General features: G+C 44.7%; 1 protein-coding gene and 1 long non-coding RNA gene across 2 annotated transcripts in view; one reads left to right on the top strand and one right to left on the bottom strand.

Moving 5' to 3' along the window:
• Positions 1 to 23,158, bottom strand: part of LOC139261914 (uncharacterized) — a 76,299-nt gene that overhangs the window by 752 nt on the left and 52,389 nt on the right. The window lies entirely within an intron of this gene.
• The window catches only part of LOC139273257 (uncharacterized), a 37,381-nt gene that overhangs the window by 283 nt on the left and 13,940 nt on the right, over positions 1 to 23,158 (top strand). The window contains exons 2-4 of the mRNA XM_070889956.1: positions 8,779 to 8,923; positions 9,140 to 9,216; positions 9,310 to 9,477. Of these exons, the coding sequence (XP_070746057.1) occupies positions 8,779 to 8,923; positions 9,140 to 9,216; positions 9,310 to 9,477 (390 nt within the window). The remainder of the gene's footprint in view (positions 1 to 8,778; positions 8,924 to 9,139; positions 9,217 to 9,309; positions 9,478 to 23,158) is intronic.

Genomic DNA, 23,158 nt, shown 5'->3' with positions numbered 1-23,158 from the left:
TTATTTATTATGCATTTGTGATAGATATTTAATAGCTGCATAGTTGATTGTCAGACTGCTTGTCCGACATCCAGTACTGGATGAGCAGAAATTTTCTCCAATGATATATTGGGAAGACCGAAGCCATTGTCTTTAGCCCCGCCACAAACTGCGTTCCCTCGCCACTGACTCCACCTCTCTCCCTAACATCTGTCTGAGGCTGAACAACACGGTCCACAACCTTGGTGTTATTATTGACCCTGAAATGAGCTTTTGACCACATATTCGCAGCGTAACTAAAACCCCCTATTTCCACCTTTGTAATATCGCCCGCCTCATCTGCTGCTGAAACCCTCATCCAGGCCTTTGTTACATCTAGACCTGACGACTCCAAAGCACTCCTGGCTGTCCTCCCACATTCTACCCTACGTAAACTTGAGATCATCCAAAGCTCGGCTGCCCGAGTCCTAACTCGCACCAAGTCTCGTTCACCCATCACCCCCTGTGCTCGCTGACCTACATTGGCTCCCAGTTAAGGAACGGCTCAATTTCAAAATTCTCATCCTTATTTTCAAATCCCTCCATGGCCCTCGCCCCTCCCGATCTCTGTAATCTCCTCCAGCCTCACAACACCCGAGATGTCTGCGCTCCTCTAATTCTGCCCTCTTGTGGATCCCTGATTATAATCGCTCCACCATTGGTGGCCTTGCCTTCAGTTGATGGGCCCCAACCTCTAAAATCCCCTCCCTAAAGCTCTCCGCCTCTGTGCCTCCCTCTCCTTCTTTAAAACGCTCCTTAAAACCTACCTCTCTGACCAAGCTTTTGGTCATCTGGTTATTTGACTCAGTGTCAAATTGTTGTCTTATAACACACTTGTGAAGCATCTTGGGACATTTTATTCCATTAAAGGCGCTATATAAATACAAGTTGTTGTTGTTGATATTTATTATTCATTTGTAATAGATATTTAATATTGGCATTACTGATTGATATTTATTATACATTTGTAAGAGACTTTAATACTTGCATTATTGTTCATATTATACAATATGCATTTTTAATATATCTTAAATATTTGTATTATTCATTTATATTATTTATTTATTATGTGATAGATATTTTACACTTGCATTGTTGATTTATATTAATGATTGTGCATTTGTAATAGTGATTAAGATTTGCATTACTGATTAATATTAATTATTATGCCTTTGTAACTCTTTAATTTTTGCATTTCAGATTGATACAATGTATTACGCATTTGATATATACCCTGTATCTTTATTGTGTTCATTACTAATTCATATTATGCATTTGTAATGATTCTTGAATATTTTCATTGTTGATTCATGTTATTTATAATGTATTTGTGATAGCTATTTCACATTTGCACCTGTGATTAATATTAATTATTATGCATTTGGTATAGTATTTAATATTTTTATTATGGATTTATATTCTTTATAATGTATTTGTGATAGCTATTTCACATTTGCATCTGTGATTGATATTATTTATTATGCATTTGTAATATATCTTTAATTTTTCCATTACTGATTGATATAACTTTTTCCTTTGTAATAGATCTTGAATATTTGCATTATTGATTCATATTTATTATTCTAAATTTGTGATAGATATTTCACATTTGTATCTTTGATTAATATTAATTATTATGCATTTGCCATATATATTTATTAGTTGCAATTCTGATTGATGTTATTCATAAAGCTGAAATATTGCATTGTTGCTTCATAAATTACAAATGCATAATAAATTATATCATTAATTTTTGCATCACTGACTGATATAATGTATTATTCCTTTATAATAGATCCTCATTATTTGCATTATGGATTTATATTATTTATTATGAATTTGTAATGATTCTTGAATATTTTCATTATTGTTTCATATTATTTATAATGCATTTGTGATAGATGTTCCACATATGCATCTTTGATTAATATTAATTATTATGCATTTGTTATCATATTTAATGTTTGCATTGCTGATTTATTTTATTTATTATGCGTTGTAATATATCATTAATATTTGCATTATAAATTCATATTATTTATTATGCATTGTAATAGAGCATAAGAACATAAGAAATAGGAGCAGGAGTTGGCCATTTGGCCCCTCGAGCCTCCTCCCCCATTCAGTAAGATCATGGCCGATCTGATCTTGGCCTCAGCTCCACTTCCCTGCCCGCTCCCCGTAAGCCTTGACTCCCTTATTATTGAAAAATCTGTCTATCTCCACCTTAAATATATTCAATGACCCAGCCTCCACAGCTCTCTGTGGCAGAGAATTCCACAGAAGAAATTCCTCCTCATTTCCGTCCTAAATGGGCGACCCTTTATTGTGAAACTATGCCCCCTAGTTCCAGATTCCCCCATGATTGATATATTTATTATGTATCTGTAATAGATATTTATATTTGATTATTGATTCATATTATTATGCATTTGTAATAGACATTTAATATTTAAATTATCGATTCATATAATTTATTATGCATTTGTGATGGATTTTTAACATTTACAATACTGATTTGTATTGTTTATTAGGTATTTGTGATCTCTGATCTTTATTTAGACAGAAACGGATATTTACTGTAAAAACTATCGTTATATTTACACAATTCTTTCTAATATTTAGCCAGATGTATTTGGTGTTTAAATGTAATACAGATACTTAAGTATTTGTACGTTTAAATTCTCATTTATATCCGTATGTTTGTTTATATTTCCCATTGTCATTAATTTGTCATCTTTACATTTAGTTCTTAAATTTATCTTAAACATTTGATTTAAATTCACGAGCTGGGGCCCAGCAGCAGAATTGTGTCCAATTCTGGGCAGCAGACTTTAGGAAGCAGGTGAAGGCTTTGGAGAGGGTGCAGAAGAGATTCACTAGAATGGGTACAGAGATGTGGGATTGCCGTTACTTTGATAGACTGGAGAAAGTGGGGTAGTTCTTCTCAGAGTAGAGAAAGCGAAGAGGATATTTGAGAGAGGTGCTTACAATCATGAAGGATTCAGATAGAAGGATTTAAACATTCACTCCCTCCACCACCGACGCACCATGGCTGCAGTGTGTATTATTTATACGATGCACTGAAGCAACTCACCAAGGCTTCTTCGGCAGCACCTCCCAAACCCACAACCTCTACCACCTAGAAGGATAAGGGCAGCAGGTGCATGGGAACACCATCACCTCCAAGTTCCCCTCCCTGTCACACACCATCCTGACTTGGAAATATAACGCCGTTCCTTCATCGTCGCTGGGTCACAATCCTGGAACTTCCTCCCTAACAGCACTGTGGGAGCACCTTCACCACACGGACTGCAGCGGTTCAGGAAGGCGGCTCACCACCACCTTCTCAAGGGGCAATTAGGGATGGGCAATAAATGCTGGCCTGGGCAGTGACGCCCACATCCCAGGAACGAATAAAAGAAAAGTTGGAATACACTGCCCAATAGGATGGTGGAAACAGATTCACTAGTAACCTTCAAATGGCAATTGGATGAATAATGGAAGGAAAAAAAACTGCAGTGATGTGGGGAAAGAACAGGGGATCGGGACTAACTGGATTTCTGTTTAAAAGAGCAAGCACAGATTCGATGGGCCGAATGGTCTCCTGTGCTGTACTATTCTATGATTCTGTGATATTCATATGCTCAGCAATTCTATCAGAATATTTATCAGGCAATTTGTATAATATATTGTGAAAATACTTTTGATAATCAGCCTCCAATTGATTAATATATTCAGTATTAATATATACATGATTGACATATATATAAAATTATCTAGTTTTATCAATCAAGAACCAGGAACAGCAAATTAATACTAATCTAATTTCACCCCAGGACTGAGACACTGACCATCCAGTGTCCCACCATCTACACTCAATGTTCACCCAGGGACTGAGATACCCCATGGTATCTCCCACTGACCATCGAGTGCCCCCACCATCTACACTGTGTTCACCTGGGGACTGAGATACATAAGAACATAAGAACATAAGAATTAGGAACAGGAGTAGGCCATCTAGCCCCTCGAGCCTGCTCCGCCATTCAAAAAGATCATGGCTGAACTGACCGTGGACTCAGCTCCACTTACCCGCCCGCTCCCCATAACCCTTAATTCCTTTATTGGTTAAAAATCTATCTTTCTGTGATTTGAATACATTCAATGAGGCAGCCTCAACTGCTTCCTTGGGCAGAGAATTCCACAGATTCACAACCCTCTGGGAGAAGAAATTCCTTCTCAACTCGGTTTTAAATTGGCTCCCCCGTATTTTGAGGCTGTGCCCCCTAGTTCTAGTCTCCCCGACCAGTGGAAACAACCTCTCTGCCTCTATCTTGTCTATCCCTTTCATTATTTTAAATGTTTCGACAAGATCACCCCTTATCCTTCTGAACTCCAACGAGTAAAGACCCAGTCTACTCAATCTATCATCATAAGGTAACCCCCTCATCTCCGGAATCAGCCTAGTGAATCGTCTCTGTACCCCCTCCAAAGCCAGTACATCCTTTCTTAAGTAAGGTGACCAAAACTGCACGCAGTACTCCAGGTGTGGCCTCACCAATACCCTATACAGTTGCAGCAGGACCTCCCTGCTTTTGTACTCCATCCCTCTCGCAATGAAGGCCAACATTCCATTCGCCTTCCTGATTACCTGCTTCACCTGCAAACTAACTTTTTGGGATTCATGAGAGGTGGGCACCGGAGGGACTGGAGTGCATCATCACGCCCGGCAACCAAATTTTAATTTGATTTTATGTTTTTAAGTTAATTTGTTTTAATTGCCGGTGCTTTTAGTGTCACCCTCCCCTTTTATAGGGGGCACTTGGAAAAAATTCGATTCTGTGCCCAAAAAATCCCCCCAAAAAATAAAAAAAAGTGCCTTGTAAATGGTTGGTGTTTTCCCCCAGATCGGGGGGGCGCGGTTTAATGTTTTTTGTTTACTCCCAAAAAGAGTTTCATGCACAAGGACTCCCAGGTCCCTCTGCACCGCAGCATGTTGTAATTTCTCCCCATTCAAATAATATTCCCTTTTACTGTTTTTTTTTCCCAAGGTGGATAAATTCACATTTTCCGACATTCTATTCCATCTGCCAAACCTTAGCCCATTCGCTTAACCTATCTAAATCTCTTTGCAGCCTCTCTGTGTCCTCTACACTACCCGCTTTCCCACAAATCTTTGTGTCATATGGAAATTTTGTTGCACTACACTCTGTCCCCTCTTCCAGGTCATCTATGCATATTGTAAACAGTTGTGGTCCCAGCACCGATCCCTGTGGCACACCACTAACCACCGATTTCCAACCCGAAAGGGACCCATTTATCCCGACTCTCTGCTTTCTGTTAGCCAGCCAATTCTCGATCCATGCTAATACATTTCCTCTGACTCCACATACCTTTATCTTCTGCAGTAACCTTTTGTGTGGCACCTTATCGAATGCCTTTTGGAAATCTAAATACACCACATCCATCGGTACACCTCTATACACCATGCTCGTTATATCCTCAAAGAATTCCAGTAAATTAGTTAAACACGATTTCCCCTTCATGAATCCATGTTGCGTTTGCTTGATTGCACTATTCCTATCTAGATGTCCCGCTATTTCTTCCTTAATGATAGCTTCAAGCATTTTCCCCACTACATATGTTAAACTAACCGGCCTATAGTTACCTGCCTTTTGTCTGCCCCCTTTTTTAAACAGAGGCGTTATATTAGCTGCTTTCCATTCCGCTGGTACCTCCCCAGAGTCCAGAGATTTTGGTCGATTATAACGAATACATCTGCTATAACTTCCACCATCTCTTTTAATACCCTGGGATGCATTTCATCAGGACCAGGGGACTTGTCTACCTTGAGTCCCATTAGCCTGTCCAGCACTACCTCCCTAGTGATAGTGATTGTCTCAAGGTCCTCCCTTCCCACATTCCCGTGACCAGCAATTTTTGGCATGGTTTTTGTGTCTTCCACTGTGAAGACCGAAGCAAAATAGTTGTTTCAGGTCTCAGCCATTTCCACATTTCCCATTATTAAATCCCCCTTCTCATCTTCTAAGGGACCAACATTTACTTTCGTCACTCTCTTCCGTTTTATATATCGGTAAAAGCTTTTACTATCCGTTTTTATGTTTTGCGCAAGTTTACTTTCGTAATCTATCCTTCCTTTCTTCATTGCTTTCTTAGTCATTCTTTGCTGTCGTTTAAAATTTTCCCAATCTGCTCGTTTCCCACTAACCTTGGCCACCTTATATGAATTGGTTTTTAATTTGATACTCTCCTTTATTTCCTTGGTTATCCACAGCTGGTTATCCCTTCTCTTACCGCCCTTCATTTTCACTGGAATATATTTTTGTTGAGCCCTATGAAAGAGCTCCTTAAAAGTCCTCCACTGTTCCTCAATTGTGCCACCGTTCAGTCTGTGTTCCCAGTCTACTTTAGCTAACTCTGCCCTCATCCCACTGTAGTCCCCTTTGTTTAAGCATAGTACGCTCGTTTGAGACACTACTTCCTCACCCTCAATCTGTATTACAAATTCAACCATACTGTGATCACTCATTCCCAGAGGATCTTTTACTAGGGGATCATTTATTATTCCCGTCTCATTACACAGGACCAGATCTAAGATAGCTTGCTCCCTTGTAGGTTCTGTAACATACTGTTCTAAGAAACAATCCCGTATGCATTCTATGAATTCCTCCTCCAGGCTACCCCGTGCGATTTGACTTGACCAATCGATATGTAGGTTAAAATCCCCCATGTTTACTGCCGTTCCTTTTTCACATGCCTCTATTATTCCCTTGATTATTGTCCGCCCCACCGTGAAGTTATTATTTGGGGGCCTATAAACTATGCTCACCAGTGACTTTTTCCCCTTACTATCTCTAATCTCCACCCACAATGATTCAACATTTTGTTCATTGGAGCCAATATCATCTCTCACAACTGCTCTGATATCATCCTTTATTAACAGAGCTACCCCACCTCCTTTCCCTTCTTGTCTATCCTTCCGAATTGTCAGATACCCGTGTATGTTTAATTCCCAGTCTTGGCCACCCTGCAACCACATTTCTGTAATGGCCACCAAATCATACCCATTTGTAATGATTTGTGCCGTCAACTCATTTACTTTATTTCGAATGCTGCGTGCGTTTAGGTAAAGTGTTTTAATCCTAGTTTTTAAACCATGATTTTTAGTTTTGACCCCTCCTGCAGCCCTATATATTCATACATATTGTCCCTTCTTATCACCTTGTGGTTTACACTTACCCCAGTGCTAGTCTGCTCTGTTGCCTCCTGCCTTTTGCATTCTTTCTTGGGGTCCTGTTCATCTGAGCTCTCACCCACTCTAACTAGCTCAGAATACTCCTCGCATTGAGGCACCGAGCTTTCAGGCTTGCCTTTTTATTACACTTTGACCCTTTACAATTTTGCTGTACATTGGCTCTTTTTGTTTTTTGCCTTGGGTTTCTCTGCCCTCCACTTTTACTCATCTCCTTTCTGTCTTTTGCTTCTGTCTCCATTTTGTTTCCCTCTGTCTCCCTGCATTGGTTCCCATCCCCCTGCCATATTAGTTTAACTCCTTCCCAACAGCACTAGCAAACACTCCCCCTGGGACATTGGTTCCGGTCCTGCCCAGCTGCAGACCATCCGGTTTATACTTGTCCCACCTCCCGCAGAACCGGTTCCAATGCCCCAAGAATTTGAATCCCTCGCTGCTGCACTACTGCTCAAGCCACGTATTCATCTGCGCTATTCTGCGATTCCTACTCTGACTAGCACGTGGCACTGGTAGCAATCCCGAGATTACTACTTTTGAGGTCCTACTTTTTAATTTAGCTCCTAGCTCCTTAAATTTGTCTCGTAGGATCTCATCCCTTTTTTTACCTATGTCGTTAGTACCAATGTGCACCATGACAACTGGCTGTTCACCCTCCCTTTTCAGAATGTCCTGCACCCACTGCAAAATATCCTTGACTCTTGCACCAGGGAGGCAACATACCATCCTAGAGTCTCGGTTGCGGCCGCAGAAACGCCTATCTATTCCCCTTACAATTGAATCCCCTATCACTAGCGCTCTCCCACTCTTTTTCCTGCCGTCCTGTGCAACAGAGCCAGCCACGGTGCCATGAACTTGGCTGCTGCTGCCCTCCCCTGATGAGTCATCCCCCTCAACAGTACTCAAAGCAGTGTATCTGTTTTGCAGGGGGATGACCGCAGGGGACCCCTGCACTGCCTTCCTTGCACTGCTCTTCCTGCTGGTCTTCCATTCCCTAGCTGGCTGTGGACCCTTCACCTGCGGTAAGACCAACTCGCTACCCCATGGTATCTCCCACTGACCATCCAGTGTCCCCACCATCTACACTCAGTGTTCACCCAGGGACTGAGAAACCCCATTGTATCTCTCACTGACCATCGAGTGTCTTCACCCTCTACACTCAGTGTTCACCCAGGGGACTGAGATACCCCATGGTATCTCCCACTGACATCCAGTGTCCCCACCCTCTACACTCAGTGTTCACCCAGGGACTGAGATACCCCATGAGATCTGTCTGTGAGCAGTGAGTTGGAGGGGAGGCTGAGCTGGGAGACAGATGGAAACCTGATTTAGAGAAGGAGAAAAGGATCCAGCTTTCATTTGGGGGTTTTGTACCAGGGCGGAGAGTGAGACTGATGTTATTGGTGCTTCGGGGGGTACAAGTCGCTGTGTAACATTATTAACTCTATATTGTGCTCTATATTAACATTAAACATCTTTCTGTCACTCAGTCGCAGACTCCGCACTCACTGACCCGTGTGAAAATCACACAGTCCTGGACCAATCCTGGAGGAGCACGGATTGTGGTGGGACTGAGTGCATCGGAAACTATCGGTGTGATCAGGATCTTGTCCAAGGATGGTACAGATTTAAAAGGTAACGTGAGGGGAAATGGCAGATAAACTAGTCAATAAACCAGGAGTAAATGTCGAACTGAGAGCGAAGTGTGAGATTAGGAAGCGGTTGTGTAGAGAGAGCGGGATTATCAGTCAGAGCAATGGGACAGGGAGTGGATACAGGGAAAGGGGAACAGCTTCTATCAGTTGATCGTTGCCACCAGTTCAGGGGCTGACTGTGTGATTGTTGTTTCAGTTCTGGCGGAAAGAAGATTCCGGAGACTGTGGTCCCAGAATATCACTGCTCCACACTTGGCTCAGGCTGGTTAAACGGTACTTTCAGACTTTATAATCTCAGATTTACATTCACTCTCCAGCACTGTTCACCTTGGTTACATTCTGCAATATTTATAATCCTCATTTCAGGAACTCATCCCACCGTGGGCCAGGGAGAAGTGACAAGGACAGTTTGTTTTAGCTGGGATGGAGATAACTGCTACCTGACCCGGGAGATAAAGATCAAAAACTGCACCAGTTACTCCGTTTACCAGTTGAAGCCGACAAACCCCACCGGTTGCGATGTTTATTGCACAGGTACATTGCGCATTGTGAATGACCCAGAAGGGTGACTCTGGGATGTCCCGTGTCACCCACCCACAACAATAAGAAAGTTACACGGGGCGGGCCCCTCCTGTTGTAAGGGACACAACGGGTAAAGGACCTGAAACACAAAGTGGTCTTTTCACCAAAGCTCCAGGGAGCTGAATCAGACGCTGTTCTCTGTGTGTGTCGGACACTCTGTTCCCTGCGGGACCCACTGATGGCGATAGACCCCCAGTGTAGCACTGGGTACCCCATCCTCCCTCTCCAGGGTTTACAGGTCACGGGGAGTGGGATTGGGATATTCGGGGTTATAGAAAGACTGGTGTCTGGTATTCGGGCTCCAGTTGTAATGGTTGGAGTTTTCCGTTTGGAGTCTTATTGTCCTTTTAGGGATACCGTACTTGCCAGGATGATTTCCCACCACTGGAGTGGCATTTTCCCATTGGACAGAGAAAGTGAAAGAGTGTAAACAGCATTGAGTTTAGCTCAGACTGTCTAACTTAGTGATTAGAAACAAATCTTCTGTTATAGAAAACCTTCCCAGATGTACAGTTATGTAAGTAACTTCTCCTCATCCAAATTTTCTGGAATTGTTGTATTTATAATGTGATGTACAGTCAGAGATAAGAACATAAGGAATAGGAGCAGGAGTACGCCATTTGACCCTTCGAACCTGCTCTGCCATTTAATATGATCATGGCTGATCCGATCATGAACTCAGGTCTATTTCCCCACCCACTCCCCATAACCCCTTATCCCCTTATCGGTTAAGAAACTGTCGATCTCTGTCTTAAATTTATTCAACGACACAGCTTCCACAGCTCTCTGAAGCAGCGGATTCCACAGATTTACAACTCATCTCAGTTTTAAATGGGCTGCCCCATATTCTAAGATTATACCCCCTAGTTCTAGTCTCCCCTATCAGTAGAAACATTGGGCTCAAAATTGGCCCACCCCTTTTTTTGACGCATTCACCGGAGATGTGCCGTTTTTCTACGTTGAAACATGCTCCGACAAAATTGCTCCCCACTTTGGCCGCTGTCTGGCCTCTCCAGGGTCTTCGCGCAGCTTGGCCAGTTGAGTCAGGGGCGAAGCCAGCGTCCCGCGCTGAAAACACTGTCTGCATATGCACAGTGGATCCTCGCCCCCAGCATCTCAGTGTGTTGCTGCAATGTGGGACCCGATCATCATCATCATACCGACTGCTGGAATAGAAACATAGAAACATAGAAAATAGGTGCAGGAGCAGGCCATTCAGCCCTTCTAGCCTGCACCGCCATTCAATGAGTTCATGGCTGAACATGAAACTTCAGTACCCCCTTCCTGCTTTCTCGCCATAACCCTTGATCCCCCGAGTAGTAAGGACTTCATCTAACTCCCTTTTGAATATATTTAGTGAATTGGCCTCAACTACTTTCTGTGGTAGAGAATTCCACAGGTTCACCACTCTCTGGGTGAAGAAGTTTCTCCTCATCTCGGTCCTAAATGGCTTACCCCTTATCCTCAGACTGTGACCCCTGGTTCTGGACTTCCCCAACATTGGGAACATTCTTTCTGCATCTAACCTGTCTAAACCCGTCAGAATTTTAAACGTTTCTATGAGGTCCCCTCTCATTCTTCTGAACTCCAGTGAATACAAGCCCAGTTGATCCAATCTTTCTTGATAGGTCAGTCCCGCCATCCCGGGAATCAGTCTGGTGAACCTTCGCTGCACTCCCTCAATAGCAAGAATGTCCTTCCTCAAGTTAGGAGACCAAAACTGTACACAATACTCCAGGTGTGGCCTCACCAAGGCCCTGTACAACTGTAGCAACACCTCCCTGCCCCTGTATTCAAATCCCCTCGCTATGAAGGCCAACATGCCATTTGCTTTCTTAACCGCCTGCTGTACCTGCATGCCAACCTTCAATGACTGATGTACCATGACACCCAGGTCTCGTTGCACCTTCCCTTTTCCTAATCTGTCACCATTCAGATAATAGTCTGTCTCTCTGTTTTTACCACCAAAGTGGATAACCTCACATTTATCCACATTATACTTCATCTGCCATGCATTTGCCCACTCACCTAACCTATCCAAGTCACTCTGCAGCCTAATAGCATCCTCCTCGCAGCTCACACTGCCAGCCTCTCAGTGTGTTGCTGCAGTGTGGGACCTGATCATCATCATCATCATACCGACTGCTGGAATCCCCAGCCTCTCAGTGTGTTGCTGCAGTGTGAGACCTGATCATCATCATCATCATACCGACTGCTGGAATCCCCAGCCTCTCAGTGTGTTGCTGCAGTGTGGGACCTGATCATCATCATCATCATACCGACTGCTGGAATCCCCAGCCTCTCAGTGTGTTGCTGCAGTGTGGGACCTGATCATCATCATCATCATACCGACTGCTGGAATCCCCAGCCTCTCAGTGTGTTGCTGCAGTGTGGGACCTGATCATCATCATCATACCGACTGCTGGAATCCCCAGCCTCTCAGTGTGTTGCTGCAGTGTGGGACCTGATCATCATCATCATACCGACTGCTGGAATCCCCAGCCTCTCAGTGTGTTGCTGCAGTGTGGGACCTGATCATCATCATCATCATCATCATACCGACTGCTGGAATCCCCAGCCTCTCAGTGTGTTGCTGCAGTGTGGGACCCGATCATCATCATCATCATACCGACTGCTGGAATCCCCAGCCTCTCGGTGTGTTGCTGCAGTGTGAGACCCGATCATCATCATCATCATACCGCCTGCTGGAATCCCCAGCCTCTCAGTGTGTTGCTGCAGTGTGCGACCTGATCATCATCATCATACTGACTGCTGGAATCCCCAGCCTCTCAGTGTGTTGCTGCAGTGTGGGACCTGATCATCATCATCATCACACCGACTGCTGGAATCCCCAGCCTCTCAGTGTGTTGCTGCAGTGTGGGACCCGATCATCATCATCATCACACCGACTGCTGGAATCCCCAGCCTCTCAGTGTGTTGCTGCAGTGTGGGACCCGATCATCATCATCATCACACCGACTGCTGGAATCCCCAGCCTCTCAGTGTGTTGCTGCAGTGTGGGACCTGATCATCATCATCATACCGACTGCTGGAATCCCCAGCCTCTCAGTGTGTTGCTGCAGTGTGGGACCTGATCATCATCATCATACCGGCTACTGGAATCCCCAGCCTCTCAGTGTGTTGCTGCAGTGTGAGACCCGATCATCATCATCATACCGACTGCTGGAATCCCCAGCCTCTCAGTGTGTTGCTGTGAGTGTGGGACCTGATACCGGCAAATGTTGCTGTGACGAGGGGTATTTGATTTTCAGCTTTAATTATCTAGAAATCGCATTGATTGGTCACTCGGCCAGGGCTCGGGGCGGGTGGGCAGGGCTATTGTGACAGAAGAACATAAGCGACGGAGGAACACTGAGAGAATATCTTATTTATTGAAGTAGACTTTATTTAGATAATATGGGCTCAATTTTGGCTCAGTATAATTATTGCAAAGAAATAGTTGTTTAAAATAGTTGTGAGATTAGGGCAATTTAATTCAACTATCCTTTACTTCTATTTTTGTAGTTTAAGCTTCCATCAATGCTTCTGTTGTATAGTAAATTAACTTTGCGAAGTTTGTCATATGATGAACAAATACTTTGGTTCTGTCCGAATAACCTCCCAAAAATACTAGGGGACCGAGGTTCTGGCGAGAAGGGGGAACTGAGGGAAATCCTTACTAGTCAGGAAATGGTGTTGGGGAAATTGAAGGGACTGAAGGCCGATAAATCCCCAGGGCCTGATAGTCTGCATCCCAGAGTACTTAAAGAAGTGGCCCTAGAAATAGTAGATGCATTGGTGGTCATTTTCCAACATTCCATGGACTTTGGTTCAGTTCCTATGGATTGGAGGGTAGCTAATGTAACCCCACTTTTTAAAAAAGGAGGGAGAGAGAAAACACGGAATTATAGACCGGTTAGCCTGACATCAGTATTGGAGAAAATGCTGAAATCAATTATTAAAGATGTAATAGCAGCGCATTTGGAAAGCAGTGACAGGATCGGTCCAATTCAGCATGGAATTATGAAGGGGAAATCATCATTGACAAATCTTTTAGAGTTTTTTGAGGATGTAACGAGTAGAGTGGACAGGGGAGAACCAGTGGATGTGGTGCATTTGGACTTTCACAAGGCTTTTGACAAGGTCCCACACGAGAGATTAGTGTGCAAAATTAAGGCACATGGTAGTGGGGGTAATGTACTGACGTGGATAGACAACTGGTTGGCAGACAGGAAGCAAAAAGTGGGAATAAACGAGTCCTTTTCAGAATGGCAGGCAGTGACAAGTGGGGTGCCGCAGGGTTCAGTACTGGGACCCCAGCTATTTATAATATACATTAATGATTTAAACGAAGGAATTGAATGTAATATCTCCAAGTTTGCACATGATACTAAGCTGGGTGGTCGTACAGGGCCTTGGTGAGGCCTCACCTGGAATATTGTGTTCAGTTTTGGTCTTCTAATCTGAGGAAGGATGTTCTTGCTATTGAGGGAGTGCAGCGAAGGTTCACCAGACTGATACCCTCATGGCAAGACTGACATATGAGGAGAGACTGGATCGACTGGGCCTGTATTCACTGGAGTTTAGAAGGATGAGAGGGGATCTCATAGAAACATGTAAAATTCTGATGGGACTGGACAGGTTAGATACAGGAAGAATGTTCCCGATGTTGGGGAAGTCCAGAACCAGGGGTCACAGTCTAAGGATAAGGGGTGAGCCATTTAGGACCGAGATGAGGAGAAACTTCTTCACTCAGAGAATTCTGAACCTGTGGAATTCTCTGTTAGATATATTCAAAAGGGAGTTAGATGTGGCCCTTACGGCTAAAGGGATCAGGGGGTATGGAGAGAAAGCAGGAATGGGGTACTGAAGTTGCATGATCAGCCATGATCATATTGAATGGTGGTGCAGTCTCAAAGGCAGAATGACCTGCTCCTGCGCCTATTTTCTATGTTTCTATGTCCTGTATAGCTGTTTAATCCTATTCACATTCTTTAGTCCAGTCATTAAGTTCTGCTGGCCTCCGATATACCTACCTGCGCTGATTTGTTAACGCTCCGCAGGGGTTTTCTGAAGTGGCCACATACGCTGGCCTAAGTAGATTTAGAGTAAGTATTAGCTGGCCAAAGTGGCCTAAATGGCTAAAATTGGCGTCGGTGGCTGGTAACACCCCCTTTTGAGAAAAACTAAACTAAACTAAAAAAAATCCTTGCTAACTCACTGACACTGTCGCAAATTGAATGTGCAAAATGGGGATTTTTAAGATACTCCAGAAAATTCAAGTTGCTCCAAAAAAAAACAGAGCAACTCCTGGCCAATCTGCATCCACCTTGTCAAGCCTCCTCATAATCTTATACGTTTTGAAAAGATCACCTCTCATTCTCCTGAATTCCAATGAATAGAGGCCCAACCTCCTCAACCTTTCCTCATAAGTCAACCCCCTCATCTCCGTAATCAACCTAGTGAACCTTCTCTGAACTGCCTCCAAAGCAAGTGTATCCTTTCATAAGTATGGAAACTAAAACTGTACACAGTATTCCAGGTGTGGCCTCAACAATACTCTGTATAACTGTAGCAAGACTTCCCTGCTTTTATACTCCATCCCGTTTGCAATAAAAGCCAAGATTCCATTGGCCTTCCTGATCACTTGCTGTACCTGCATACTATCCTTTTGTGTTCCATGCACAAGTACCCCCAGGTCCCGCTGTACTGCAGCACTTTGCAATCTTTCTCCATTTAAATAATAACTTGCTCTTTGATTGATTTTTTTTCTACCAACGTGCATGACCTCACACTTTCCAACATAAAACTCCATCTGCCAATTTTTTGCCCACTCACTTAGCCTGTCTATGTCCTTTTGCAGATTTTTTGTGTCCTCCTCACGCATTGCTTTTCCTCCCATCTTTGTATCGTCAGAAAACTTGGCTACATTACACTCGGTCCCTTCATCCAAGTCGTAAATAGTTGGGGTCCCAGCACTGATCCCTGCGGCACCCCACCATTACTGATTTCCAACCCGAGAATGAACCATTTATCCCAACACTCTGTTTTCTGTTAGTTAGCCAATCCTCTATCAATGCTAATATATTACCCCCAGCCCCTTGTGCAGTAACCTCTTATGTCGCACCTTGTCAAATGCCTTCTGGAAGTCTAAATACACCACATCCGCTGGTTACCCCTTTATCGTTACATCCTCAAAGAATCCAGCAAGTTTGTCAAACATGACTTCCCCCTCATAAATCCATGCTGACTCTGCCTGACTGAATTATGCTTTTCCAAATGTCCTGCTGCTGCTTCTTTAATAATGGACTCCAACAATTTCCCAACCACAGATGTCTATAATTTCCTGCTTTTTGTCTGCCTCCTTTTTTAAATAGGGGTGTTACATTTGCAGTTTTCCAATCTGCTGGGACCTCCCCAGAATCCATGGAATTTTAGTAAATTACAACCAATGCCTCCACTATCCCTGCTGCTACTTCTCTTCAGACCCGAGGATGCAAGCCATCAGGTCCAGGCAATTTATCTGTCTTTAGTCCCATCATCTTACTGAGTACCACCTCCTTAGTGATTGTGATTGTGTCAAGTTCCTCCCCCCCATAGCCCTTGACTATCCACTGTCGGAATATTGTTAGTGCCCTCTAAGTCTGTCTTTGCTGCCTTTTAAAAGCTTCCCAATCTTCTGTCCTCCCACTAGTTTTGGCCATTTTGTATGTATTACATCTTTAATACTCTTATGACTGACTCCATGAGGTCTAGTATTGTACTTGAGCTGTTGTGACCTTAGTCCCATTTATTGTAACTCCAGAGTGAGACACAAGCATGGTGGGCAGCCTTTTATACTGGGCCCTGCACACCTGTACAGGTGATCCTCAGGTCTCCCACCGCAGTGCCCTCTGGTGGCACACCTGATGTGACTATACAGTTAGTATACATGGTCTACATACATGACATCACTTCCCCCCAAGTCTTTAATGCAAATTGACTCGTACATTGACGGTGACCTGGGCTTTGCTCTTCCTGGTTGACCATTGGAGGGTCGTTTCTAGCTTGGGTGGGTTGGTAGTGAGATTTGTTGCCAGTGGAGGTCCCCGTGGTTTCTGGTTGTGAATCCATGACTACTCCATTCTCCCCACCCCCCCGCCCCACACACACAGATCATGCTGATGGCCCATTACATGTAAGTTGCATTCAAGTTCATCACATGGGTTTTACATTTACAGCTTGGTACATTTGTTGGGTTTCTTTTTGTGTGGTACATTTACATGATCAGTACAGGTATATCAGTACAGGTACACAAGGACAGTCTAGTTCCAGCACGGCCGGATAAGATCCGGGTCGTCTGGTGGTGGAGTAGCGCCCCATGCTAGTGAGTCTGTGGGCGAGGTGAGCTCATTTTGCTCGAGTTGCCGGAGCTCAGGGCTCTTGCCATTACTCCTAGTGTCGGGTAGGCCCAAAGACAGCTGATGTGTCTGTGACCTCCCTGTCCTTTTCGTTTGCACAGTTGCTGCTGCTCCCTGGGAAGCGGTCTGAGCGAGTGAGCGTTTTGTCTAAGCGACGGTGGGACTGCCTCGTCTTGTCTAGTAGTTCACAGGGGACTGCTGACTCGCTTTCCTTGAGGGCACCGTTGTGAGCACTCTCTAGTTTGGGATCCTGGCTGGTCCAGGTCCTGTTCGGAGGAGCAGTTGCAGGTGACCCTTCGCTCTTGAGCATTGCCAGTGGGTTTGTGGGCTGCGCTTTTTCCACCCAGGTGGTGGGCGACAGTAGCCAACTGCGAACATAGGTGCAATTTATTGTTTCTGGCCCGTGGCGGTTCATGCCATCGGGTGCCTGCAATGTTAAACTGATCTGAGGCAGGGTATCGCTACCGGTGGCTCTGCTTTTCGGCGGTCGTTTACTCTGCGATTCTCTACTTCTGTCAGCTGTTGGGACACTTTATGATACATCGTTCTGGTCCCAGGGACGCAGGCGACAGCATTGGGTTGCTCGCTGGACCTGTATACGACCGTTAGGTGTTCGCCCGCTACATTGGCAGATTGCAATTTGCACCTGACATCGCTCAACAACATTTTGCTCGTTACAGCTGGACTTTTACGTTGGTTACCAATTTCAAGCAGTTCATTCAAAAATGGCGGGTTGTTGGCCTGCTTTAAAATGGCCTTGCTTATTTTATCCCAATCGTTTTCCTTGCGTGGAACCACGTGTCGTTCCTCCAAGGCTGGGAACTCAACATCCAGGGGTATTCAACATTCAGGAAGGATAGACAGAAAGGAAAAGGAGGTGGAGTAGCGATGCTGGTTAAAGAGGAAATTAACGCAATAGTAAGGAAGGACATTAGCTTGGAGGATGTGGAATCTGTATGGGTGGAGCTGCGGAAAATCAAAGGGCAGAAAATGCTAGTGGGAGTTGTGTACAGACCACCAAACAGTAGTAGTGAGGTTGGGGACAGCATCAAACAAGAAATTAGGGATGCGTTCAATAAAGGTACAGCAGTTATCATGGACGACTTTAATCTACATATAGATTGGGCTAACCAAACTGGTAGCAATACGGTGGAGGAAGATTTCCTGGAGTGTATTAGGGATGGTTTTCTCGACCAATATGTCGAGGAACCAACTCGAGGGCTGGCCATCCTAGACTGGGTGATGTGTAATGAGAAGGGACTAATTAGCAATCTTGTTGCGCGAGGCCCCTTGGGGAAGAGTCACCATAATATCGTAGAATTCTTTATTAAGATGGAGAGTGACACAGTTAATTCAGAAACTAGGGTCCTGAACTTAAGGAAAGGTAACTTTGATGGTATGAGACGTGGATTGGCTAGAATTGACTAGCAAATAATACTTAAAGGGTTGACGGTGGATAGGCAATGGCAAACATTTAAAGATCACATGGATGAACTTCAACAATTGTACATCCCTGTCTGGAGTAAAAATAAAACGGGGAAGGTGGCTCAACCATGGCTAACAAGGGAAATTAAGGATAGTGTTAAATCCAAGGAAGAAGCATATAAATTGGCCAAAAAAAGCAGCAAACCTGAGGACTGGAAGAAATTTAGAATTCAGCAGAGGAGGACAAAGGGTTTACTTAGGAGGGGGAAAATAGAGTATGAGAGGAAGCTTGCAGGGAACATAAACACTGACTGCAAAAGCTTCTGTAGATATGTGAAGAGAAAAAGATTAGTGAAGACAAACGTAGGTCCCTTGCAGTCAGAATCAGGTGAATTTATAATGGGGAACAAAATGGCAGACCAGTTGAACAAATACTTTGGTTCTGTCTTCACGAAGGAAGGAATTGAGTGTAATAACTCCAAGTTTGCAGATGACACTAAATTGGTGGCGGTGTGAACTGTGAGGAGGATGCTACGAGGCTGCAGGGTGATTTGCACAGTTTAGGTGAGTGGGCAAGTGCATGGCAGATGCAGTATAATGTCGATAAATGTGAGGTTATCCGGTTTGGGGGCAAAAACACAAAGGCAGAATATTATCTGAATGGCGGCAGATGAGGAAAAGGGGAGGTGCAACGAGACCTGGGTGTCATGGTACATTAGTCACTGAAAGTTGGCATTCAGATACAGCAGGCAGTGAAGAAGGCAAATGGTATGTTGGACTTCATAGCTAGGAGATTTGGGTATAGGAGCAGGGAGTTCCTACTGCAGTTGTACAGGACCTTGGTGAGGCCTCACTTGGAATACTGTGTTCAGTTTTGGTCTCCTAATCTGAGGAAGGACGTTCTTGCTATTGAGGGAGTGCAGCGAAGGTTCACCAGACTGATTCCCGGGATGGCGGGACTGACCTATCAAGAAAGACTGGATCAACTGGGCTTGTATTCACTGGAGTTCAGAAGAATGAGAGGGGACCTCATAGAAACATATAAAATTCTGACGGGGTTAGACAGGTTAGATGCAGGAAGAATGTTCCCAATGTTGGGGAAGTCCAGAACCAGGGGTCACAGTCTAAGGATAAGGGGTAAGCCATTTAGGACCGAGATGCGGAGGAACTTCTTCACCCAGAGAGTGGTGAACCTGTGGAATTCTCTACCACAGAAAGTTGTTGAGGCCAATTCACTAAATATATTCAAAAAGGAGTTAGATGAGGTCCTTACTGCTAAGGGGATCAAGGGGTATGGCGAGAAAGCAGGAATGGGGTACTGAAGTTGAATGTTCAGCCATGAACTCATTGAATGGCGGTGCAGGCTAGAAGGGCCGAATGGCCTACTCCTGCACCTATTTTCTATGTTTCTATGTCTATGTTTCTATGTTATAGAGGGAGAGCAGCGAAGGTTCACTAGATTGATTCCCGGGATGGGAGGACTGACATTAAGGAGGATGGGAGAGACTGGATCGACTGGACCTGTATTCACTGGAGTTTCGAAGGATGCGAGGGGATCTCATAGGAACATATTAAATTCTGAAGGGACTGGACAGGTTAGATGCAGGAAGAATGTTCCCGATGTTGGGGAAGTCCAGAACCAGAGGACACAGTCTAAGGACAAGTGGTAAGCCATTTAGGACTGAGATTAGGAGAAACTTCTTCACTCAGAGAGTTGTTAACCTGTGGAATTCCCTACCTCAGAGAGTTGTTGATGCCAGTTGATTGGATATATTCAAGAGGGAGTTAGATATGGCCCTTACGGCAAAAGGGTTCAAGAGAGAAAGCAGGAAAGGGGTACTGAGATGAATGATCAACCATGATCTTATTGATCCAAATGACCTACTCCTGCACCTATTTTCTATGTTTCTATATTTATCAATGAAGAATCAAGAACAGCAAATTATTTCTAATCTAATTTCACCCCAAGACTGAGACACTGACCATCGAGTGTCCCCACCATTTACACTCAGTGTTCACCCGGGGACTGAGATACCCCATGGTATCTCCCACTGACCATCCAGTGTCCCCACCATCGACACTCAGTGTTCACCCGGGGACTGAGATACCCCATGGTATCTCCCACTGACCATCGAGTGTCCCACCATCTACACTCAGTGTTCACCCGGGGACTGAGATACCCCATGGTATCTCCCACTGACCATCGAGTGTCCCCATCATCTACACTCAGTGTTCACCCGGGGACTGAGATACCCCATGGTATCTCTCACTGACCATCGAGTGTCACTCACCATCTACACTCAGTGTTCACCTGGGGACTGAGATACCCCATGGTATCTCCCACTGACCATCAAGTGTCCCCACCATCTACACTCAGTGTTCACCCGGGGACTGAGATACCCCATGGTAGCTCCCACTGAGCATCGAGTGGACGTATTTACTGAGGCGTTCGAAAGCATGGGCCTTACGCTAAACATCCGTAAGACAAAGGTCCTCCACCAGCCTGTCCTCGTCGCGCAGCACTGCCCCATAGTTATCAAGATTCACGGTGCGGCCGTGGACAATGTGGACCATTTCCTCTCCCTCGGGAGCCTCTTAAGAACAAAAGCAGACATTTGAGGAGATTTAACACCGCCTCCAGTGCGCCAGCGCAGCCTTCGGCTGCCTGAGGAAAAGAGTGTTCGAAGACCAGGCCCTGAAATCTACCACCAAGCTCATGGTCTACAGGGCCGTAGTAATACCTGCCCTCCCGTATGACTCAGAGACATGGACCATGTACAGTAGACACCTCAAGTCGTTGGCACCAACGATGCCTCCGCAAGATCCTACAAATCCCCTGAGAGACAGACGCATCAACATTAGTGTCCTCAACCAGGCCAACATCCCCAGCATTAAAGCACTGACCATTGCTGGGCAGGTCACATTGGCTGCATGCCAGACACGATACTCTCAAAACAAGCGCTCTACTCGGAACCCCTTCATGGCAAACGAGCCAAAGGTGAGCAGAGGAAACGTTACAAGGACACCCTCAAAACCTCCCTGATAAAGTGCAACATCCTCACCGACACCTGGGAGTCCCTGGCCAAAGGCCGCCCTAAGTGGAGGAAGTGCATCCGGGAGGGCGCTGAGCACCTCGAGTCACATCGCCAAATGAATGCATAAAACAAGCGGAGGCAGCGGAAAGAACGTGCGGCAAACCAGTCCCACACACCCTTACCCTCAACGACTGTCCCACCTGTGGCAGGGACTGTGGTTCTTGTATTGCACTGTTCAGCCACCTAATGACTCATTCTAAGAGTGGAAACAAGTCGTCTTCGATTCCGAAGGACTGCCTATGATAATGATCACCCGGGGACTGAGATACCCCTTGAGAAGTAACGGCAGGGATAGTGGATGCATTGGTTGTAATTTACCAAAATTCCCTGGATTCTAGGGAGGTCCCGGAAGATTGGAAAACTGCAAATGTAACGCCCCTATTTAAAAAAGGAGGCAGACAAAAAGCAGGAAACTATAGACCAGTTAGCCTAACATCTGTGGTTGGGAAAATGTTGGAGTCCATTATTAAAGAAGCAGTAGCAGGACATTTGGAAAAGCAAAATTCAGTCAGGCAGAGTCAGAATGGATTTATGCAGGGGAAGTCATGTTTGACAAATTTGCTGGAATTCTTTGAAGATGTTACGAGCAGGGTGGATAAGGGGGAACCAGTGGATGTGGCGTATTTGGATTTCCAGACAAGGTGCTACATAAAATGTTACTGTACAAGATAAAATTTCACGGGACTGCGGGTAATATATTAACATGGATAGAGGATTGGCTAACTAACAGAAAACAGAGTCGGGATAAACGGTTCATTCTCAGGTTGGCAATCAGTAACTAGTGTAGTGCCGCAGGGATCAGTGCTGGGACCCCAACTATTTACAATCTATATTAACGACTTGGATGAAGGGACCGAGTATAATGTAGCCAAGTTTGCTGATGATACAAAGCTGGAAGGAAAAGAAATGTGTGAGGAGGACACAAAAAACCTGCAAAAAGCCATAGACAGGCTAAGTTAGTTGGCAAAAAATTAGCAGATGGAGTATAATGTTGGAAAGTGTGAGGTCATGCACTTTGGCAGAAAAAATGGAAGCGCAAATTATTATTTAAATGTAGAAACATTGCAAAGTGCTGCAGTACAGCGTGACCTGGGGGTATTTGTGCATGAAACACAAAAGGATAGTATGCAGGTACAGCAAGTGATCAGGAAGGCCAATGGAATCTTGGCCTTTATTGCAAAGGGGATGGAGTATAAAAGCAGGGAAGTCTTGCTGCAGTTATACAGGGTATTGGTGAGGCCACAATGGAATACTGAATGCAGTTTTGGTTTCCATATTTAAGAAAAGATATACTTGCTTTGGAGGCAGTTCAGAGAAGGTTCACGAGGTTGATTCCGGAGATGAGGGGGTTGACTTATGAGGAAAGGTTGAGTAGGTTGGGCCTCTACTCATTGGAATTCAGAAGAATGAGAGGTGATCTTATCGAAACGTATAAAATTATGAGGGGGCTTGATTAGTTGGATGCAGAGAGGATGTTTCCACTGATAGGGGAGACGAGAACTAGGGGGCATGATCTTAGAATAAGGGGCCGCCCATTTAAAACCGAGATGAGGAAGAATTTCTTTTCTCAAAGGGTTGTAAATCTGTGGAATTCACTGCCTCAGAGGGCTGTTGAAGCTGCGACATTGAATACATTTAAGACAGAGACAGATTCTTAACCGATAAGGAAATAAGGGGTTATGGGGAGCAGGCAGGGAAGTGGACCTGAGTCCA

This window comes from Pristiophorus japonicus, chromosome 1, assembly GCF_044704955.1.
Source record: "Pristiophorus japonicus isolate sPriJap1 chromosome 1, sPriJap1.hap1, whole genome shotgun sequence".
In the NCBI taxonomy this organism is placed as follows: Eukaryota; Metazoa; Chordata; class Chondrichthyes; family Pristiophoridae; genus Pristiophorus; species Pristiophorus japonicus.
The sequence above is the reverse complement of the archived record's forward strand: the minus strand, read 5'-3'. Positions and strand labels throughout refer to the sequence as shown.